This window comes from Carettochelys insculpta, chromosome 3, assembly GCF_033958435.1.
Source record: "Carettochelys insculpta isolate YL-2023 chromosome 3, ASM3395843v1, whole genome shotgun sequence".
NCBI classification, from domain to species: domain Eukaryota; kingdom Metazoa; phylum Chordata; order Testudines; family Carettochelyidae; genus Carettochelys; species Carettochelys insculpta.
Genome location: NC_134139.1, coordinates 52698278 through 52719800, shown reverse-complemented (window position 1 = coordinate 52719800; position 21523 = coordinate 52698278). Strand labels below are relative to the sequence as shown.

Below are 21523 nucleotides of genomic sequence, written 5' to 3'. Positions count from 1 at the left end.
AGAAGAATCTGCGCAGCAACCCTGGGGGTGCTGATGTGACACCCAGATGGCAGCATCTGAGGGATACAATGTACAACACGGGCTTGTCGGTGTTTGGAAGAAGAGCTAGAAACACAAATGACTGGTTCGAAGCTAACTCTGATGAGATGATTCCAGCCATCGAAAAAAAGCACACTGCGCTCCTGGAGTACAAACGTTCGCCAAGCCAGAATACCCTGCAAGCGCTCAGAGCAGCCAAAAAAACAGTGCAGCAGACGGCCAGGCACTGTGCCAACAACTACTGGCTCGAGCTATGCAGCAGCATCCAGACCAGTGCTGACTTTGGTAACCTCAGGGGAATGTACGAGAGCATCAAGAAGGCATTAGGACCCACCCAGAACAAGATGGCACCTCTGAAATCCAAATCTGGTGAAGTCATCACTGACAAAGCCAAACAGATGGAGAGATGGGTCGAGTACTACTCCGAGCTGTACTCATGCAAGAGCATTGTGGTCGACTCAGCCCTCGATACCGTCGAACTCCTACCAGTAATGGACGACCTGGACCAGGAACCAACTGTGGATGAACTGAACAAAGCCATCGACAATATTGCAGTAGGAAGGCCCCAGGCCAGGATGGTATACCACCAGAGGTAATCAAGTGTGCCACAGACACTCTCCTGCAACCCCTACATGAGCTACTGTGCCTGTGCTGGAGAGAGGGAGAGGTTCCACAGGACATGCACGACGCTAACATCGTAACCTTGTATAAGAACAAAGGAGACAGAAGCGACTGCAACAATTACAGTGGAATCTCCCTCCTAAGCATCACTGGTAAACTGTTCGCTCGCGTCATCCTCGGCAGACTCCAGAAGATTGCTGAGAGGGTGTATCCTGAATCACAGTGCAGACTCCACGCAGAGAGATCTATTGTTGACGTGGTCTTCTCTCTGAGGCAGCTGCAGGAAAAATGCAGGGAGCAGAGGAAGCCACTCTATATTGCCTTAATCGACCTAACCAAGGCCTTCGACTTGGTCCGCAGGGATGGACTGTTCAAACTGCTCCACAAGATAGGATGTGTGCCACGGTTACTCAAGATGATCCAGTCTTTCCACGAAGACATGAGAGGAACCGTCCAATACGATGGCACATTATCGGATGCTTTCAGCATCAGGAGCGGCGTCAAACAAGGATGCGTCCTTGCTCCGACATTGTTTGGGATCTTCTTCGCACTCCTACTTAAACACGCCTTTGGATCTTCAACAGAGGGCATCTTTTTGCACACAAGATCTGATGGGAAACTGTTTAATCTTGCAAGGCTGAAAGCTAAATCTAAGGTGTGGGAAGTCCTCATCAGAGATATGCTGTTCGCAGATGATGATGCTGTTGTGTCACACATAGAAGACCAGCTTCAGAAACTGCTGGATCAGTTCTCCAAAGCATGCAAGGACTTTGGGCTCTCCGTCAGCCTAAAGAAGACAAACATACTTGGTCAGGACGTTGCTGTTTCTCCATCAATCAGCATTGACAACTATATGTTAGAGGTTGTCCACGAGTTCGTTTACCTCGGGTCCACCATCACTGACACCCTGTCCTTGGAGACTGAGCTAAATAGGAGGATCGGTAAAGCAAAATGCAAGTCTACAGAGCCTGCATTCTCAGCACCCTCCTTTACAGCAGCAAGACTTGGACCCTGTACGCCCGCCAGGAAAAGAGGATGAACGTCTTCCACTTGCGCTGCCTCAGGCGCATCCTTGGAATATCGTGGAAGGACAGAGTGTCCAACACTACCATCCTTGAGCAAGCTGGAATCCCAACTATGCACACCCTCCTCAGGCAGCGGCAGCTCCACTGGCTTGGCCACGTCCACAGGATGAATGATGGAAGGATCCCAAAAGACATGCTGTATGGTGAACTAGCCTCTGGCAAAAGACCTCCTGGACACCTCCAGCTGCACTACAAAGATGTGTGCAAGAGGGACCTCAGGGAAGTAGACATCAAGCCAGACAGCTGGGAGGAGCCGGCAGACGATCGCAGCAGATGGAGGCAGGAACTATACAAGGGCCTTCAGAAGGGTGAGTTGAGGATCAGACAGCTAGCAAACGAGAAGCGAGCCCACAGAAAGCACAGCAAGGACTGCCAGACACCCATTACATATGCAACAGATGCAGCAAGGACTGTCACTCTCGTGTGGGTCTCCACAGTCACAGCCGACGCTGCAAATGAGGATGCCAAACAGAACTACGAAGGGCATGTTCCATAGTCTACGTAGACTGAAGGATACTACTGTACTGTACTGTACTGCTAAATAAAGCACACATATATTGATTTATAAGTCAAAGATTGAAAAACAAACAAAATATTACCTCAGAGAGCACGATGATAGACTATATCATAATCCCTGCTGTCACCTGCATTCTCCCTCCACAGTCCAGCAAGGCCTAGGCTCCAGGCTCCTCAGCCATCGCCACTCTTGGAAGGTGAATGACACCAAGTCCCTCTGCTGCCTGAGTGGAGTTTTCCCAGGCTGCTCAACTCCCTGGTTACCCAGTGTAATCTTGTGGTAATAAAATATAGATCAGCTCCGCAGATGCCTTTTTTGGGCCTGTTTGCCTTCTTCCCAGGTCTGCTTTAGCCCTCTCTCTCTTCTGGCAAGTCCCCCTCTCCATTCTCGGTAGATCAGCTTTGTCCTTTGATTCTCCTCTCAGCTCTAGAACAATTATCTGCATATTGGTTGGTTTGGTCATGTCTCTACCATTCTTTTCTATTAATTGTGATTTCCAGAAGTGGGGAGAAGGGAAAGGAGCAGTGGCAGTGCAGAGTTCACAGAACTGTTCTGTATCTGTTAATTCATATGCCTCATTGACTTTGGCAATCCCAAAACCAGTTCTCAATTTCCTTATCTAACTCACAATTTGAGCTGACGCCTCAGCACAGTGCATGCCGCTTTTTTTCTTAACTCCCCATAAAATTTTGTAAGATGCTTCAGGGATCAGTTTAAATTTTTGCAATGAAGCTTATTTAAAAAGCTCATAATCTTTATTATCCTCTTTGTCCGTATGTGTGAAAATGGACAAGGCGTTTTGTCTTGAAGAGTAGTGGAGTCAGATACCACACCATTTCTCCTGCTCAATTTATTGTTCAATTTATACACCATTTCAAAAGCATTCAGAAACACATCTGTGTGAACCCCTTTCCTAAAGCCAGGAAGTAATATGGAGTATGCGCCACCCATTAGGAATGCTGCTATAATCTGGCTTCATCTCCCAGACTACAGTTCTGCTGGTGCAATTTTTCGATCCCAAGCTGATATCGATAATCTTCCTTCTTCTCCTTGCACTGGCTCTCCACTTCTCTCTTCTACTGCCTCTTGCTCCAGCTCTACAGGCAGCTGAATGTCCACACTTGCACTGTCCCTGTCCAGCTGCAGCCTTGCGTACACTCGTTGATCTGTCTGCAACTCCCTGTAGCAGTGATGTACTAGGTACGGACATGCTGCTTTCATCCACTTTCTCCCTGCTTCTCTCTGAGGAGTTGGCACCAAGAGCTGCCCTGCCTGTTGAGCCCTCTGCCAGTGGGCTTATGTTCCCTGCAAAGCTGAAACATCCTTCTTTTTCTGGTCATTAAAACACAGCAAGTTGACTCGCTACGTCTTTGTCTGTTCCTCAGTGTTGAGCTGCTTTTTCTTTGTATAGCTCAACCAGCCAATGTTTCTTAATCCATTTTTCATTCTCTCTTTGTCTCAAAAAGTCTACTGAGACTTCTGTCTGTGTTCTTCCCTTCTAGGGCTTTTGGTTTCACTGATTTTAGCACTTGTATAATTCACACTACAAGTTGAACACCTCTAATCTGGAGCTTCTCATCTGGCAACATTCATAATCCGGCATGATTTTAGGTAGCTGGACGACCACTTATGGGTGTGGCCAAGTTTCCTGAGGTCCCATAAAGTTAGTTTGCAGCCATCAGTCCTGGCTCTCAGTGTTCTGAGCTGTTATTTAGCTCTAAATTACCCCTAAATGTTTTCTAAGAGCCCAGTAAGCTTTAGCAGTGTTGGTAATCCTGCTAGACAATATTGACTTCCCATGGTTTGGCAAATTCACTCATTCAGCACCTGCCAGGTCCTAGGGGTGCCAGATTAAAAAAGTTCAACCTGAATTATATAATTCACACTTACAAAATACTTCTCAAATTTTATATTATTCTTGTCTCCTCCAGAGATGCAAGATGCAAGCATACGACACATGAACATTTACCTTTTTAATATAACTTTCTCCCAAGATACAGAAAAGTTATGTCAGTAAAGTTTGATTAGGATATTGCAGGAAATTGCTATTTCTATCACACCAGACACAGAATTTTGTGCCTGTCAATTTGTATTTCATAGCAAGTGGAAACCTTGGTAAGAGAAACTGATGAGGCAAACACATTCGACTTAGATGAGAGACATCTCAACTTAGATATATTTCATAGATGTACTAATAAGACAGTACATGTACAGATAGACTTGCATTAATGTAACATTTAAGCTGAGAAAAACTGACACATAAGTCAAAATTCAATCACATTGCCTTATTAAGGTGGCTAAGGGTCAGGAAAGAAGACGTCCAAGATCAGATAAAACCACTGAATAGAGATTTGACAAATAAATCTTGGCAGAGAGCAAAAGGCCTTGTCTCTACATGCAAACCGCATGGCTACATCTACATAAGACAGTTTTTCCAGCAAAACCAGGCTTTTGTTAGAAAACCCCATGGAGCATCTACATACAAAATGCGCTTTGGCAACAAAACCCAGAACATCCACCGGCAGCAGTATACCTCTCTTTGTTCAGGTGTAACGCCTCTCTCGACAGTGTTCTACTGAGAAAACAGCTGTGTAGATGCTCTAGGGCCCTTTGGTTGACAGACAGGGCTTCCGATTCACCAGGCAGCCCTGCCTGCAGAGCTTCTGGTCTGCTGTTCTGTCGAGAGAGGACCAGGCAGTCTGGCTGCTCTCTGTCAACAGAGTGTCTTGCTCTTTCGATTTGCTTTTATGTGTAGATGCAATGTGTCAACAGAAGTTTTGCTGGGAAATTCCTTCCGGCAGTTACTTCTGTTTACAGCTGCTTCTCATGTAGACGTAGTCCATTGGTTAACATAAATCTGTCAAATGGCACATTTAAAAACAGGAAGAGTGAATGGCTGAGGCTGCCTGATGCAAGGGGAAAGGCTGGACAGTAGTCTCTAGAAATGTAAGGCATTTTCTTTTTTTCACTGCAACTAAGCTGAGGGAATGTATCCCACAGTTGCAAAGAATTCAGATGAGATATGTTATGCAAACTTCTCTGTGTTCATTTGACTTTACTTCTGCAGGTTGAACCTCTCTTGTCCAGCACTCTCGGAACCAATCCAGTCCTGGATGAGAGAATTTGCCAGACCAGGAGGGCAATATTGTCTAGCAGCATTACCACCATTACCACTGTCTAGCATTCCACTTCTCACTAAGCTCTTAGAAGACATTTAGGGGTGAATCAGAGCTAAACAGCAGCACAGAACACTGACAGCCAGGTGGCTGTAAACAAACTTTATGGGACCATGGGAAACTTGGCCACACCCATGATAAGTGGTTGTCCGATTAACTAAAGTAATGCCAGATTATGGATGTTGCCAGAGGAGAGTGTGCCAGACTAGAAAGAGTCAACCTGCGTTAACAATAAAGCTTACAGCTCAGTGGTTCAATCATTGGCCTACTAAATGAAGGGTTGTACATTCAGTCTTTGAGGGGGCCATTTAGGGATCTGGGGCAAATAGATTTAAAAAAATAAATAAATAAAAAAGGGATGGTGCTTGGTCCTGCGAAGACGGTAGGGGACCGGATTTAATGACTTCCCGAGGTCCCTTCCAGTTCTACGAGATGTGTATCTCCATATATATGACACCAGCTTCTGCTTGGTTCATTTCTTACAAATTGTCTTAGAGGCAGATAAGTGGAAAAAGAAAGGGTGGAATTTCATATCAATTCAGAGTAATGTTAAAATGTCACTAATAAGATTCCTTTTCCAGAAGGTGCATCCTAAGGATGACTGCAGCCAGAGACACACACAAGACAACTCTCAAGAAGAAGTGAGTGCATTAATTTGTTAGTATTTATTAAATGAAGAATCATGACATTAATTTGATAGTATCTATTAAATATTTTCTTTCTACCAAGGCATTACAGTTGAGAGAGAATTAAAAATGGAAAGCTTAAGCTATACTGTAAATATTTAAGAGGAAGGAGAGAAATAATAAGCAGAAACAATCTGTTTTTATGGAAAACGAGCTGCAGTTTCAAAAGTAAAGTAAATCTGGAACTTGATGAATGCCTGATACGTAAACGTTTCATATCCTAAAATTTTCAATGTATCGGAGGTTGTCTGCAATCCTTCACCTATCAGATAGCTAAAATGGTTCTCATTGTTTTGAGCCTTTCACCGTTCACAAGAAAAACAGAACAAACATTTCATGGAATTTAATGACCTCTTTTTCAAGCTAAAATGTAACGGAGTACCCAGAAGACTCAGTTCCATGGGAACAGTAAACTCATTCATATCCAGCAGCCCTGGGGCCAGGAGGTTGAAGGATAGTCATATATTCTAGATAATAAAGAGGTATACCTAGCAAGGCATAACACTAAACAAAAACAAGATTACATATTGGGTTTGTCTACACTAGCTCCCTCCTTCTAAAGGGGCATGTAAAAGAGCCCAATCGGAGAATAGCAATGAGGTGCCGCGCTGCATATGCAGCACCTCATTAGCATAATTCCCACCACGCGAAACTTGGAAGTTGCTAACTTCGAAGCGGTGGCAAGCAGTGTGGCCATGGGCACTTTGACGTGTCCACACAACTTCAAAGTTCCCTTACTCTCAAAACGTTTTGGGATCAAGGGAACTTTGAAGTTGCACAGGTACTTTGAAGTGCCCAAGACCACACTGCTTGTCGCTACTGCATAGTTAGCAGCTTTGAAGTTCAAGTGGTGGGAACTATACTAATGAGGTGCTGCATATGTAGTACAGCACCTCACTGCTATTCTCCAGTCAGGCTCATTTACATATCCCCTTTGAAGGAGGGGGACAAGATAGATGAGCCCATTAATAAACAAACCAAAATGCATGCAGAGTACTTTATTTACCAATAACAGTAATATTGTGCACTGTATTTGCTGTGTTTTTATTTTCACTATACTGTAATTATGCAAAAAGTAACTAAAATTTACTTATGGTTAAAATGCTGGTTATTTGAAAGTTCCAGATGATAGAATGTCGGCTATCAAAGAGTTTGCTGTACTAAGAACCATAGTCTAAAAGCGATGGTATAAGAACGTCAGACAGAACATTGAAAAAGTATATGCAGTATTGGTTTCAAAGCAAAAATTCTGTTCTGGAATCTATGACTTATACCAAAAGAGATGACGGGAATTAATCATAAAATCTTTATGTTCACATGATAGCTGCGTATTTCTGAGCTTCCTGCCTACAACTGTCACTGAAGTTAGCAAATTTTCGGCAAGAAAACAAAACATACAGCATGGAGCAGTTTGACTCAAAAGCCACCTCTGGACTTGTCTACGCTTACAGTGTGACAGTGGTACCAGTGCAGCTCAGGGGTTGCAGCGCTTAGTAAAGACATTGCCTAGGGCGATAGGTGTGCTTTTCCTGTTGGCATAGATCTGTAGCTCTCAACCACGGAGTACATGTATCCACCAGGGTTACATCAACTCATCTAGATACTTATCTGATTTTACAGAGGCTACATAAAAAGCACCACAGAAGTCAGTGCAAACTAAAATTTAATTCTTAAACTGCTCTATATACACTATATGCTGAAATGTAAGTACAATATTCCAATTGATTTTTATAATATTATGGTAAAATCAGAAAGTAAACAATTTGTTCTTAAAAGCAGGGTGTGATGCTTTTACATTTATATGTCTGATTTTGTAAGCACGCAATTTTTAAGTGAGGTGTAATTTGGGAGTACACAATACTCCTGAAAGGGGTACAGTAATCTGGAAGGATTGAGATCCATTTGTGTAGATAGTCTGCCTTCCTGAGAAGTGGTAGCTATGTTGACAGGAGAAGCCTTCCAGTCAACACATTGCTGTTTACACAAGAAGTTCCATCTACGTAACTATGTAAATCAGGGTGTGGCTTGTCCATATCCCCTAAGCCACGCAGTTATACAGTCACAAGTCAGTATCGTAGACCTAGCCTTTCTGATTGTTTTAGTTTCTCTACAAAGACCTACAGAAACATACCCTAAAAACAAAGATGGATGTTGCATTTGAGTTTGTGTATTCAAATTGTACATGGATACGTTCACTGTCTAACAGAAACCTACACTGACATTATCAGAGGCTTGTGGGTGTCTCCTGTCAGAGTCTGTTTGCTTCTGTGAGGTCTTTGAGTGCATACCCTGTTATTTTTATCCAAGCATATTTTAAAACATATATGGTATTAAAAGTGTGACTCACACAGGCAGAAATACATGCGACGTTGGCTGCTTAAATAGGTAAATATAAAAGGTGGGGTTGATCTCCAATTGTTAGAATGCCTCATCTCCAAGGCATACAATAAATAACCAGGGAGTGAGTTGAGATTGCTTTTCCCACAAATTTCACATAGCCTATTACTATTTTTTAGCCTGTTTACTCTGATACCCTTGTCTGTCTCAGCCAGCTGTCACATAGCTTGTATTTTAGATCAGAAAATCTTAGGGGTAGGAATGATCAGTTTCCATATGTTTGTATGATGCCTACCAAGATGGGGTCCAACCTGGCTGAGACCTTTAAGCACTGCTGAAGTATAAATGTTAAATAAATAACAGAATAATAATCTGGGTGTTCTGACCAGAGTACTATGCCTGGCTTTGCCACTTTTGGAAAGTCATTTATCCGCCATGTGCCTCCATTTACCAACTCTAAGACAGGAACAATTACCTCAAAAGGTGATTGTGGGAGTTTATAAAGCCTTGCACTAAAAGCTTGAGACTACCCACATAGTTCACTGAATTTTGTTGTGTTATGCTGGATAGGGCTATATTGGGTGTGACAAGAAATTCATGAACTTTTAAAAAGGGCTAGAGGAAGAAATTCACAGTAATCACTCAGGGTTCAGTTAATGTTGGGAACTAGGGGCTTCTCTGAAACATTAAGCTGGTTTTACTCCTTAAATCCAAATGAAGAACAACATACAAACTCAAACTACCTTAGCATGCTGATAGTTTTCGCTGATAGCTTAATTTTGTAATCCATGATCTGTGTATTTAAAATAAGTCTCTAGACCTGATGATCACAGAAAAAGCCTCTGAAATGTAAACCATAAGGTAGTGTCCATGTGAGTCTGGAAATCACCTAAGACAATAGTTCCATGACCTCAATCCTGCAATGCACATACAGTAAACTGGCCCTGTCAGGCTGTTGTCCCTGATGGGAGCAGTGAAACACTTCTGTCAAGGGCAGCTGCCTGACTCTTGCCACCCCTGACAGGAGCAGTTTCCTCTCCTGTCAGGGGCGGCAGCCAACCACCTGCCCTGCACCAGACACTCCGGCAGCATCTTGAGTTCCTAACTCTCTCCTAGACCCCAAAACCCCAACCCTGAGCCCCCTCCTGCACTCCAAACCCCTTGGCTCCAACCTGGAGCCCACACCCGCATCCCAAGTGCCTCATCCCCAGCCCCACCCCAGAGAGTACACCTACCGTCAGCCCTCTCACAGCCTGCCCCCCACCCAACGTCCTGCCTCAACCCGTAATCGCCTCCTGCACTCTGAACCTCTCATTTTTGCCGCCACAAAATCTAATAGCCTTGGGCCCCAAGAAGAGTTAATCCAGCTCTGCATCTAACTACTATGAATTTCTTATTTGGTGGTCTCTGTACCATTTGCCTAAGTTCTAGCGATGGTCTTTGTATTATTATTGCAAAGGCCATATGCACTGCCCCTTTCTCGTACTTAACTGACTCACTGTATGATCTCTCTCAGTACTCAAGCTGTTCCTTTAGGAGCTGTTTAAATCCTTCAAGGCAGTAATGGCCTTGGTCAAAGTTAACAGTATGGATGTTAAGAGGCTAAGGAGTTCATCTCAGCATTCATCCAACTCCTTATTAACTACAAAACAGAAAAGCAAAGAGAAAACTCTTTCCCCATTTTTAAAATCTATTTTGCACGACGAGAATTAGAAATGATGTGCTCTGTAAGATTAGTGGTGAACAGTGAAAAATACTGTAATAAGCACTTATCTGGCACTTTTTCCCCTAGCAATCTACAAGTATTTATACAAAAAGGTTGTTGTTCCCATCAGAGGAGAAAATTCAAGAACAGATAGGCAATGTGACTTACCCATGGCTGTACAATCTTGTCAGATGTTAAAATACCTCTCCTGTTAGAAGCAGCATGCATCAAAATGGCACTGAAATTTTTAATAGGCATTTACCAGACTCATCTGAAGTAGGAATGCTAAATACAGAAATGCCAATTTGAAAAATACTGGTATGCTATTAATACAGGCTATCTATTAATACAGTCTATGAAAACGCCCACACTTATTTTTCTTTTCTTTCTTTCTTTCTTTTTTGCTAACATATTGGAATTATTTCAATACAAATATCTAACTAATTACATCCAAGATGAGATGACAATTACCTGTAAGATCTGTTCCTTCCGGAAAGATGAGGAGTTGCAGAGGTTCATGAATGTCACAGAAATAATCCAGCATCTTTTCAAAGTGATTCTTGTCAGCGTCCCATTTCCTCTGAATGAAAATAAAGGCAGCAACCTGCATTGCCCAACCTAGAGTAAGTTTAACAATATATATAGACATATTTAGTAACATTTCATTGCATGCTTTTCATTTGATTGCGTCTATAGACTTTTATTTCTCAACTACTGAAATAAAATCGCGCCTGAATCATACTGACAGAGGTAGAAAGTAGCTAAGTAGAAATACTTACACTACTCACGTATTTTCTCTGCCAGGTTTGCACTTTACTCAAGTATTTTTGTGATACTTTGACATTTTCTCAAGATGCTTTAAAAGAAAATATTGTAATTTTTACTCTACCACCATTTCCAGAAACACCTAGTTACGCACAACTTTCAATCACACCTCTGACACTTTCACAGGCCAACATTCTGATTGGCTAAAGCACAGCCGCATGCACAAAGCATCCAATCATCATGCAGTGAGGATTTATTTTTAGAAACTAACCAATCAACAAACACAATGGCCCTGCCGACGATGAAGCTTTTAAAAGGCTTCAACACCTTTTATTTAAAAACAGCATCTACACATGGTTGGGGGGCCCCAGCCTTGCGGGCCGCATCCAGCATGTGGGGAAGAAGCAGCATGGCTGCCCCCTGGTTCCCAGCTCTCTGCCACGCTGGGAGCCAGGAAACAGACCAGAGAGCTTGACTTGCGCGAAAATTTGAGTTAGGCAGGGGTTGCAGAAACACAAACTCCTGCATAACTTGAGGGTTTACTGTACATGAAAAATCATGGGTCCTAGTGATAACACAGGTAACTAACCGTAGATTTCCACAGGACAGCTACTTTTTACTTCTGCATACCTGAGTAAAATTAGGCTGCAACGTTTGTACTTTTGCTCAAGTCATTTTCCAGAAAGATAATTTCACTTTTACTTAGTTACAACTTTTCCAAAGTAGCAGCACTTTTACTCAATTGACTTTTTAGGTACTTTTTCAACCACATGCTAACTAGAGGCTGAACTCAATGAGATAGTCTTTCAAGAAGCACTCTTATGCTGCTGGAAATGCTGTTCGTTACCCATATAATAGGATTTCCCTTTATTAAACCCAAGCCCCAGAACAGTTAGGGGACACTCTACTGTGCATGTGGCCTTAAAAACCTCATCTCACTACTCACTACAATGAAATTTCTACCTCTGGTTACCAAGTTCTGCCAACCTATATTTCCACTGCAAATTCAATAGCTTATTTTTTGTATTCTTAATTTTCTGCCCAAAGCTATTATGCAAAGTTGCTATAAGGTTCTTAAACCAGAGGTGATTGCAATTCAGTGGTCAACACAGTGCATGTTACCACTTTCAGTTTGTAAAGTTCTTTGAAATAATAGGCATTCTATAATGTTAGTTATTATGATCCATAATGCAAGTGCACACTACTTTATTTTTTTCCATTAAAATGAATGTGCAAGTGGATTCCAAATATGTGCAAATAAATGTCACACAGAAAATAGGTATAAGAAATTTGTGCTACAAGGTTTCTTTGTACTACTTTTTAGCATAATTTGAGGTGTTGCCTTCCTCATGCATATGCAACTCCCAATACAGTTGTGAGGATTTATGCTTAACATTAAGAAACTATATTCCCCGTTTAAACAAGTAGAAAGGAGACATGTTTATTATTGGATGTACTGTTATCTAACAGTTTAGACAAATGAACTAGGAGTCAGCCTCCTGGATTACATTCCTAGCCCTACCACTCTCTCTCTAAATTTAGCCAGTAGCATGCATGTTTACAAGTATATCAGGAATAATATTTGCTGGTATGTGCAAATATTTGGCTGTTTCTCAGCACCTCTCAAGCTCAAATTAAAAAAAAAAGCATTTCCTCTCTTTTTTACAGATTTACGTGGGTTCCTCCATTTGACATTCCCCTTCTGTCACCCACACTAAGGCCGTTTCAGTGGCATGCTAATAGAAATATGCTAATGAGGCACAGATATAAATTCCCGGTGCCTCACTAGCATAAGATCACATGATTTGGAGTCCAGAAGAAGCTCTTCCGGACTCCAAAACAGCACGTAGAAGCACGACCCTGGGTGGATCTTCCAGAAGGAGGTCCTCCTTCTGGAGGCCCTTTCTCCCCGAAAATTTTCAGGAAGAAGAGGCCTGAAAATCCCCCAGGGGCTGTGATTCTATGTGCTATTTTAGAGTCTGGAAGAGCTTGTCCCGTACTTCAAATCATGTGACCTTAAGCTGGTGAGGCGCCGGGAATTTACATCCGTGCCTCATTAGCATATTTCCGGCCATTTATTAGCATGCAACTTTCAGAGAATGTGTAGTAACAGCCTAAGACTACAGGTTAGTCTACACCCAGAACTTAGGTTGACCTAGCTCAGACACATCCAACTCAAAGCCTACAGAGGGCCTAACAAACAAACTGATAGCTTTCAGGGCCACCAAAGAACATGCACGTCTATTGGAAAGTTGTAATTATTTATTATTGATTATGGTTTGGGCATATTTTATAATATTTGCGGTTTTGTCTGAATATAATACAATAAATTTGAGAACTTAATATTTAATATTAATTTACTGTTTTATAATTGTATTAATAGCTCAAACTATGATGTGTAAAACTGTTATTTGCTCATATATAATAATTTTTAATTTAAATATGAAGTTAATGAACTCCAGGCCCCAGTGGGCTCCCAGCCCCAGGGCTGCCAGAATTCCACGGGCCCCTGCAGGGTCCCCAGGGCTGGAGCTGCTGTTTTGCCTCTGCACCCTGGCCAGCTCCCAGCCCCATTCGGGTTCCCAAGGCTGCAGCTGCCAGCAGGGCTCTACGCTCTGGCCTTCTCCCAGCCTCAGGGCTGCCAAAAGTCGATGGGGCTGCATGTTTGACATGCTTGACCTAGCTAAATTGCTCAGAGGTGTGAAAAATTCACATGCCTGGAAGAGGTAACCATGCCCACTTATACCCTTGTGCAGACACCACTAGGTTGACAGAAGAATTAACCACTACCTCATGGTGGGCAGGATTACTGGAGTGCCAGACACACTTCCTCCATTGCTGTAGTAAATGTCTACAGTGCAATTCTGCTGCTAGGCCACCACAGTGCTTCAGTGTAAACACTGCCTAGGCTGATGGGACAGGTTCTTCAACTATCGTAAGCATCCGCCTCCACAAGAGGTAGCAGGGTAAGTTTAAGGAAGAATCTTATCTACACCACTTCAGAATGTGGATTCTTCACATCTTTGAGCAACATGGTTAAGATGACTTAATTGTTTTTCCATGTACACCAGGCCTTAGTTTAGGCTACAATATCTATGGTGGCACAGCTATGTTGGCGTAGCCTCCTAGGGTAGACGCAACAAATGCTGACAGGAGGAGCCTCCTGCCAGTGTAAGAACTCCACCTCCCTGAATTACAAGAAGCACATTCACATCAGCTTATCTACTTCAACATGGGGGCTTCTGCCGGTGTAGCATTCTCTGTTACCCGTGGCTGACACCGCTGTACCAGGACAGGTTGAACCTCTCTCACGTGCACCCTCGGGACCTCGGGCCGGATGAGAGAATTTGCTAGACAATGGGAGGTCAATTATTTTCTACATTACCAACACTTCTACTGGTTACTGGGCTCTTTGAAGACATTTATTGGTATATTACAGCTAAATAGCACAGAACACCAAGAGCCAGGACTAGTGCAGGAAACAAACTTTATGGGAACCACAGGAAACTTGGCCACACCCATGATACGTGATTGTCCGGCTAACTAAAATCATGCTGGATTACGGAGTTTGCTGGACGATAGAGTTCTGGATTAGAGAGGTTCAACCCATACACGTTTTAACTGCAGCTAGAGCCTAAATGTCCATCTTAGCCTTTCAGTAACAAAGAGGAGAAACTGCTTTCAGATGGGAGCAGTCAGCTTTACACATTCAGTGTGAACAGAAGATTACAATCAATACAAATTATACCACAACAATGGCAGTTAAGAACAAATACCTGGCCGTATGGATATAATGTTTAGACACATTATTCTGGGGTGATAACTAGAAAGACAAACTAAACAAATTTTCTTTTAATAAACTCCATCACATGACCATGCCCAAAATAAGTTGTAGCTTTAGTTACAATTCCTTCTTAGCACTGGCCTTTTAGTACAGCATAAGCCTGTGTCATAAATATCTAATATGTCTCTTCCAACAAAGCAGAGTTGCGGGATGCTGGCAGGGGCTCCAGCCCCAACCCTGTGCTGTGATGGGGTCTATGCCACAGCCCTGTGCTCTGGTGGGAGCCTCCAGCACCAGCCTTGTGCTCCAGTGGAGGGCTCTGCCCTCGCCCCATGCTGCAGCTGGGCCACCAGTGGCTCCAGCTCTGGCCTGGGCCAGGCTTCAGGCCACTGCTCCAGCTCTAGCCCCTGCCCTGCGGATGAGGGTCTGGCCCCAGCCCCAAGACTCTCTGGTCCTGCCAGACCACGGATATTGCCAGGGGACAGAGTACCTGGTTTAAGAGGTTCAACCTGTACTAAGAAAGGAAGAGTTTCAAATTGTTCACAAGTTCTAGAAACCAAGAGCAGATGAGCAAACCCAAGGGAAGCAAAACTTGGAATAGGCTTAAAAAGAATACAGTTTGCAGGCCTTTGAGAGAGTTACAGGCTTAGTGGGACACAAAGTAGGAAGAGGCACACTAATGAAAAAAAACAATGTTGCCATTTGCTTGTGGTGGTTTTCACTCTTCTGTAATTATTCCTGTTCTACACTTCCTACGTTTAACTTCCTGTGACTGCCACCACTGCATAAACGGATACAAAATGATTATGTCGTGTGGTGCAGTACAATACAGAGTGTTGAAAATAGCTTGCCAGATCTGAGTTATGCAGATCAAGATTTCTCACAGCTATTCTGAGGGAAACTAGAGGCAAAAGGAGTGCCCACTTGGAGACTTGCTGATGGTGTGCTAACTGTGTCCACATATCTATTCTGGAGATACCATCTCTGGATCTAACCATGTTAATTACAGAATCAAGGGCACATTCTCCTGTTCCTCAACGAGCATCCTATATGCCATCATGTGCTAACAATGCCCACACACCACATATATAGGACAGACTGCAAACACTTTTGGACAAAAATGAATGGACATAGAACAGACATCAAAAAACTCCAAATACACAAACCTGTCAGCCCTCACTTTAATGGAGCAGGCCATTCTGCTAAAGATCTGAAAGTCTGTGTTATACTGAAATGGGATTCTAACAACTGTCTACAGAGGGAACGCTCAGAACTAGCATTCATATTCAAATTCGACACATTAACACGTGGTTTGAACAGGGACAGCAATTACCTGACCCATTATAAGGGCTCTTTTACATGCTTTGATGTTTTATTTAACTCTTAACTTCCCCACTTCCTGCCCCCCACCCTGCACCGTCCCTCTGCTCTTCTGATTTGCAACTTTGGTAACATTTTTTCTGATTTGTCAATCTTGATAATCTTTGGACCTCTGTGCTTCATATATTGAGTCTGTTCTGGTATGGCTCTGATCTGAAGAAGTGGGTCTGTCGCACAAAAGCTCATCACCTAATAAATTATTTTGTCTGTCTTTGAAGTGTTACATGACTGCTTTTTTGTTTTGATAGAATACAGACTAACACTGCTATCTCTCAGTCACTACTCACCAGCAGAGACTTTTGCTGGTCCCACCTACTGTTAGAGAGAGAAAAGAGAAAACTTGGCACTAGACCATCCTCCGCACGCTGTGCCTTGAAATTCAAAACCTCTGCTGACCTGGGAGAGCTTGAGACCTCTGCTGGAGTTTAAAAGAACAAGGGAGACAGGAAACCCACTTTAAGGTTCGGGTAAAAAAGACAAGGTGAAAATGTGCCATCTTGGTTTCCTTGTCTGTTTTGCACTATTGTGAGAACACACACTTAACATAGTTTGGGGTGGAACTGGATCAGCAGAGCTATGGAAGGAATTCAGTAATGTGCCAACTGATAACTGCCCTGAAAGTGGGTTTTAAAAACAAACAAGTAGGAAGCACCTTCTCTTCTGCAGTGTGAGGTGAGACGTGGTTCAATCACCTGTAAAGCTCAGCTCAACGTTTTGTCTAAAAGGCAGTAATTACATTTTTCTTGGCTATATTATGTTTTTGGTTGTCTGGGGCTCCTGGAAGTCAGGAATTTTGCTAGTCTGAAAGAAGTCAATGTTTATTTTTACTGGAAAGCAAAAGCTTGCCCTTTGGTTTGTAAGTTCACGAGAAAAATAATTGGGAAAATATGGAACACAAACAAACAGGAAAGTTAGTCCAAATTAAACAGTCCATGTCTTTGCCAAAATAAATACTGTGCCTGTAACACCTGACATTTCTGATAACTAATGTCAATTCACAATTGTACTCAAAAGCTTTCACAGACACAGATTATGTAACTCTTGCTCCAGCCTGCTATGCGGTTAGCATCGTTGAAACATGCAGCAGCTGGCCACAACGACCTTTAGAAACAGCTTTTTGTGACTCAAAAGGTAGACACTGGTTTCAACTCCGGGGTAATTCTGATTAAAGATATTTAACCTTCATTTTTTTTTGCTAGAGTGAGTAGCATGAACCTACTCGCAGTCTATTATTCACACCTATCTTGGTTTTATTGTGGTTTGACTACATACTGTAGTTTGTCACATGATCAAACGCTCAAGGGAAAGAAAATGCAACTTTAGAATTGGAGAAATATACTGCATCTAGGATGTGTATTTATGATCTAGGGACCCAGGGTAGAGATAACACAACTTTAGAGTATACAACTCTTCAAAAGAACAGAGCAAAGAAAGGGACAAATTTGGTAAATATCAGCCAGTCATTTCTTAAAGTTCCCTGAACATTTTTAAGAGTGTGTCTCAAAAATAGTTTTAATTGTCAAAGCCTCTCTTACTGCTACATGTACTGTTGATATTTAACCAGAAAACATGGCAGGAAATTCAAAGCTGTGGTTTTCCTACAGGAACTACAACTCCTGTGTATCATAATACACAGCATTACATTTTAAAATACTTTATACAAAACAGTGTACCTTCTTCCTAAATCCTCTTTACTCTGCCTATTCTCTGGCACTGATAACAACAACCCCCTTATGCCCTCATCATCTGTCTCAACTCTCTCCAACAAGCCAGGGACCACAGGTCTGCACAAATCTTGGCATCTCTTTACTCCATACATTTCTAAAGCAAAACTGAACATTGTCCCAAATGTTACAATTCTTGTCTAAGTCCTCAAATTCTCACATCTTGGTTACTGCCAACATCTCTGACCTCTCCAAACACCAGATTCCCCCCTCTTCCAGTCTGCACTAAACACAGACATATTGTGTGATCATTTTCCTGGTCTACCACCCTGTACATCTCTTTGGAATCTGTTTTTTCACCCACCATATACAAGTAAATCCTCACATTTAAAGCTCCTCACAACTCGTCTCATTCCAACTATTTTCTTTTTGTTATCATATTTCACACCTTTCTTTTCCATTCTGTCAATAGTGCCAGGCTGTGGGGGTGACAGCCTTGCTGAGCCCCTGGATAAGGCGAGGGAAGGTGGAGGGCTGCTCCACACCCCAGAAGGTGTGGAGGCTCAAGAGGATAGGTCAGGATTGGGCCAACTAGTCCTCAGTGCCATTCAGACCGTGGCACACCGTCCCACGCCAGGTTGGTGCTCCAGAATCAATTTGAAGGGCCCAGAGCTTCTGCCACCAAAGCAGTAGCAGAGGCTGGGAGCTTTGGGTCCTTTTATATGGCACCACAGGGCAATTGCCCTCTTCTCTCCCCCCACCTCCCATCAGCGGGCTTGATGCCAATCTTGAACTAACTGTCCAATTTCCTCTCCTACACCTCCATAGTTTCTTCCAAGCTGTCTCTTACCACATGGAAAGTCTTTGCAGAAAGAATCCACACAGCCCTTACACGCTTCTTTCAAAGCCCTCATGAGCAGGGACGCCAGAACAATTTTCTAGCGGGGGGTGCCGAGAGGTGTGGAACCCAGCTGAAAGCCCTGTGTATAACAGAAGCCACTTCAAACCAGGGCGTGCTGCAGCACCCACTTCCACACCTACTTCCAGCACCTATATTCAGAAGTAGCGTTACCTGTAAGCTTGGGCGGCCACTCAGGAGAGATACCAATGCCACCCAGCTGATTAGCAGAGCAGTCACACCTCCGTTTTGGTTCTACTAGTGGTGCACATTCACACATGCCACAGTGCACACAGAAAAATTATTCTGCACACGTATGTAAAAATGTGCACAGGAATGGAGAAGATTAGAAGGAACATTGATCACAAGCCACGAGGTCCAGGAAAAACCTAGCAAACCAACATGCCAACTAGCTGTGGGGCAGCTGGGATAGTCGATATTAACAGTTCCCCCATAAAAATGGGATTCTGAAACATTAAGCTGTGCAGAGAGCTAATGTCTGTAACTGTGGGATCTTACCAGCCATCCCTTCTCTTTATGTCCCTTCTATCGTTTGTCACATATTTGTTGATTCTTATTTCAAATTAGAAACAAGTAACTACACGTGTGTACCAACCTAGCCAAAAGGAGCCCTGAATCTAACAGGTGCCTTTGATGTACCACCACCACATAGGCACAAAGATCACCTGCCAGCACCCAATTTCTATGCATACACAATATCGATCTTAGCACTGGTCCATTAACAGGTATTTATGTAATTTATTTCATTACACCAACGTTGCACAACTGTGGCTCTTGATTTAAAATGAACACTCAACAGCTTTTACACTTCTCATTTACAAGCTCATAGTAAAATCTCATAGTAAAAAAAAAAAATGTCATGTAGCTTTCAAGATGGGAAGACAGAATTCCAGTGTATTTACTTAAGTTCTGATCTGTATAATAATGTTAAAAATAGATTTGAAAAGCCACTTCAGTTCAGACATTTAACTGTTTCCTTCATGTGAGCATTAAGTACCATCAAATATTTTCAAATATTTCAGTTCTTAATTTTTTTTCAGATATGATGCATGTGAACCATTGATTAAAAAATACTTCTTGTACCAATTTCTGTAATACAGCGTATCTGCTACTGGTAATGTTACCATCATCTTCATTTCTAATGTATGGTTAATGGATATAAAATGAATTGAATAGTTGTCATTTGACATTGGTCCATTTCTTTAATAAATTATCACCCAGCAATTAGTTGAGAGAGGGGATGCATGACTGGGGAGTGCTCACATCACCACTTTCAGTTGCCTAATGGCACAGCAGACATACAAACTCACAGCAGTTGTTTTTCTGAACACCAGCACAATCTTGGTACCCACTGCCTTACCCTTTTTGCCAGACACAAATGTAAAAAGCTCTTTTCACCCCTCCTTTCCAATATATTTTATTACCTTGATAGTAATATTTGAATCATTGCGTTTTACATACATGTGCAGGAAACGTTTTTTTTTTTAAATAGAGAAGAAATAACTCCTATGTTTTTATCATTCTACATAAAAAGTCTATTCCCTAAAGGCATACTCCACTGCTACAGAGAAATTAAAAATAAGTGTCCAAGGGGTAGCCCTGTTACTCTGTTTCAGCAAAGATAATAAGGAGCCCTGTGACAGCTTTAAGACTAAAATTTATTGGAATCCACTTTGACAGATCCCACAAAAGTTTATGCTTAAATAAATTTTAGTCTGTAAGTTGTCACAGGGCTCCTTTTTGCTGAAGCAGACTAACAGGGTTACCTCTTGGACGCTTATTTTCAATTTCTCTGGACGCTACCACAGGTCTCCTCAGTTTTAAAAATAAGTGAGGATTGGTCTATTTAGTGAATCCATAAAACACAAGTTTAAAAAAAAAAAGGTACCAGAAAAGAGTCCATGAGTCTGCATCACCATCTTCGACAGCTCCTGGATCCATATTTACTTTGTCAGCCCTCTTGAAAGAGGGAGAAAGTGCCTCTGGGGAGAAGGGGTGACTAAAAGAGTGGGAAATAAGACCACAATTTACAAGCAGCCTATACCCTGTGACTATCCACCTTGGTTTCATAGAGCAGGAATTGTGTCCTTTGTTTTCATTTTCCAAACGAGTCACTATACAACCACCCTACTGGGGAGCAGGGGATTAACAGGGCCTTTAATCCCATGACATAACTGAGCCAAATGTTTGGTCAATGAGGTGGAAGCATAGTCAAGTTGGGTAAAGGAAAGGAAGGAAGCCCAGAAAAATCCTAGTCCTAGAAATGCCACACTGCCCTACTAACTTGAAGAAATCATTTAACATCTCCATCTATCAGTTAATCCATGTGTAAAAGTGCATAAGTGTGCATACACACACACACAAACTTGTGTATCTCACCAGCCCATTTGGAGACTGCAGTTTATACAATGCTTTGAGATCGTTGTAGAGTTGACACTTTTAGATGTGTTTAGTTTTCTGTGAGGTTTATGCAGACTCTCTGATTGTAAACTTAAAACCCTGACTTTTAAGGCGGGCATTCGGCACAGTATCTCACGCCTTAATCAAAAAAATAATTTAAAATTGACTTTCATCTGAACACAGTTAAATGAACTGAAGGGTAGCTGAAGGACCATAATCAAAGTATGTGTCAGTGAGCGAGGCGAGGAGTCCCAATGGCAGCTGCATGCATGATTTTTGGGCCTTGTTTCGTTTAATTTCTTTGTTAACGAGGCAGAAAAGATTAAACAACAAATCAATTCAATTCACTGATGATATGAAAGAGGATGGAGCTGCAACGCTGTTGACGACAGACTGATCTCATCTCAAGTCTTTTCATGTTACTGGAAAAATTTGCACTTGTGCT

The 21523-nt window shown here is 42.4% G+C and overlaps 1 protein-coding gene across 5 annotated transcripts in view; it reads right to left on the bottom strand.

Annotated features, from left to right (window-relative positions):
- Nucleotides 1-21523, bottom strand: part of LCLAT1 (lysocardiolipin acyltransferase 1) — a 196677-nt gene that overhangs the window by 78012 nt on the left and 97142 nt on the right. For all 5 annotated transcript variants that reach the window (XM_074989851.1, XM_074989850.1, XM_074989853.1 and 2 more), the window contains one exon: nt 10638-10784. In XM_074989851.1, the coding sequence (XP_074845952.1) occupies nt 10638-10784 (147 nt within the window). The remainder of the gene's footprint in view (nt 1-10637; nt 10785-21523) is intronic.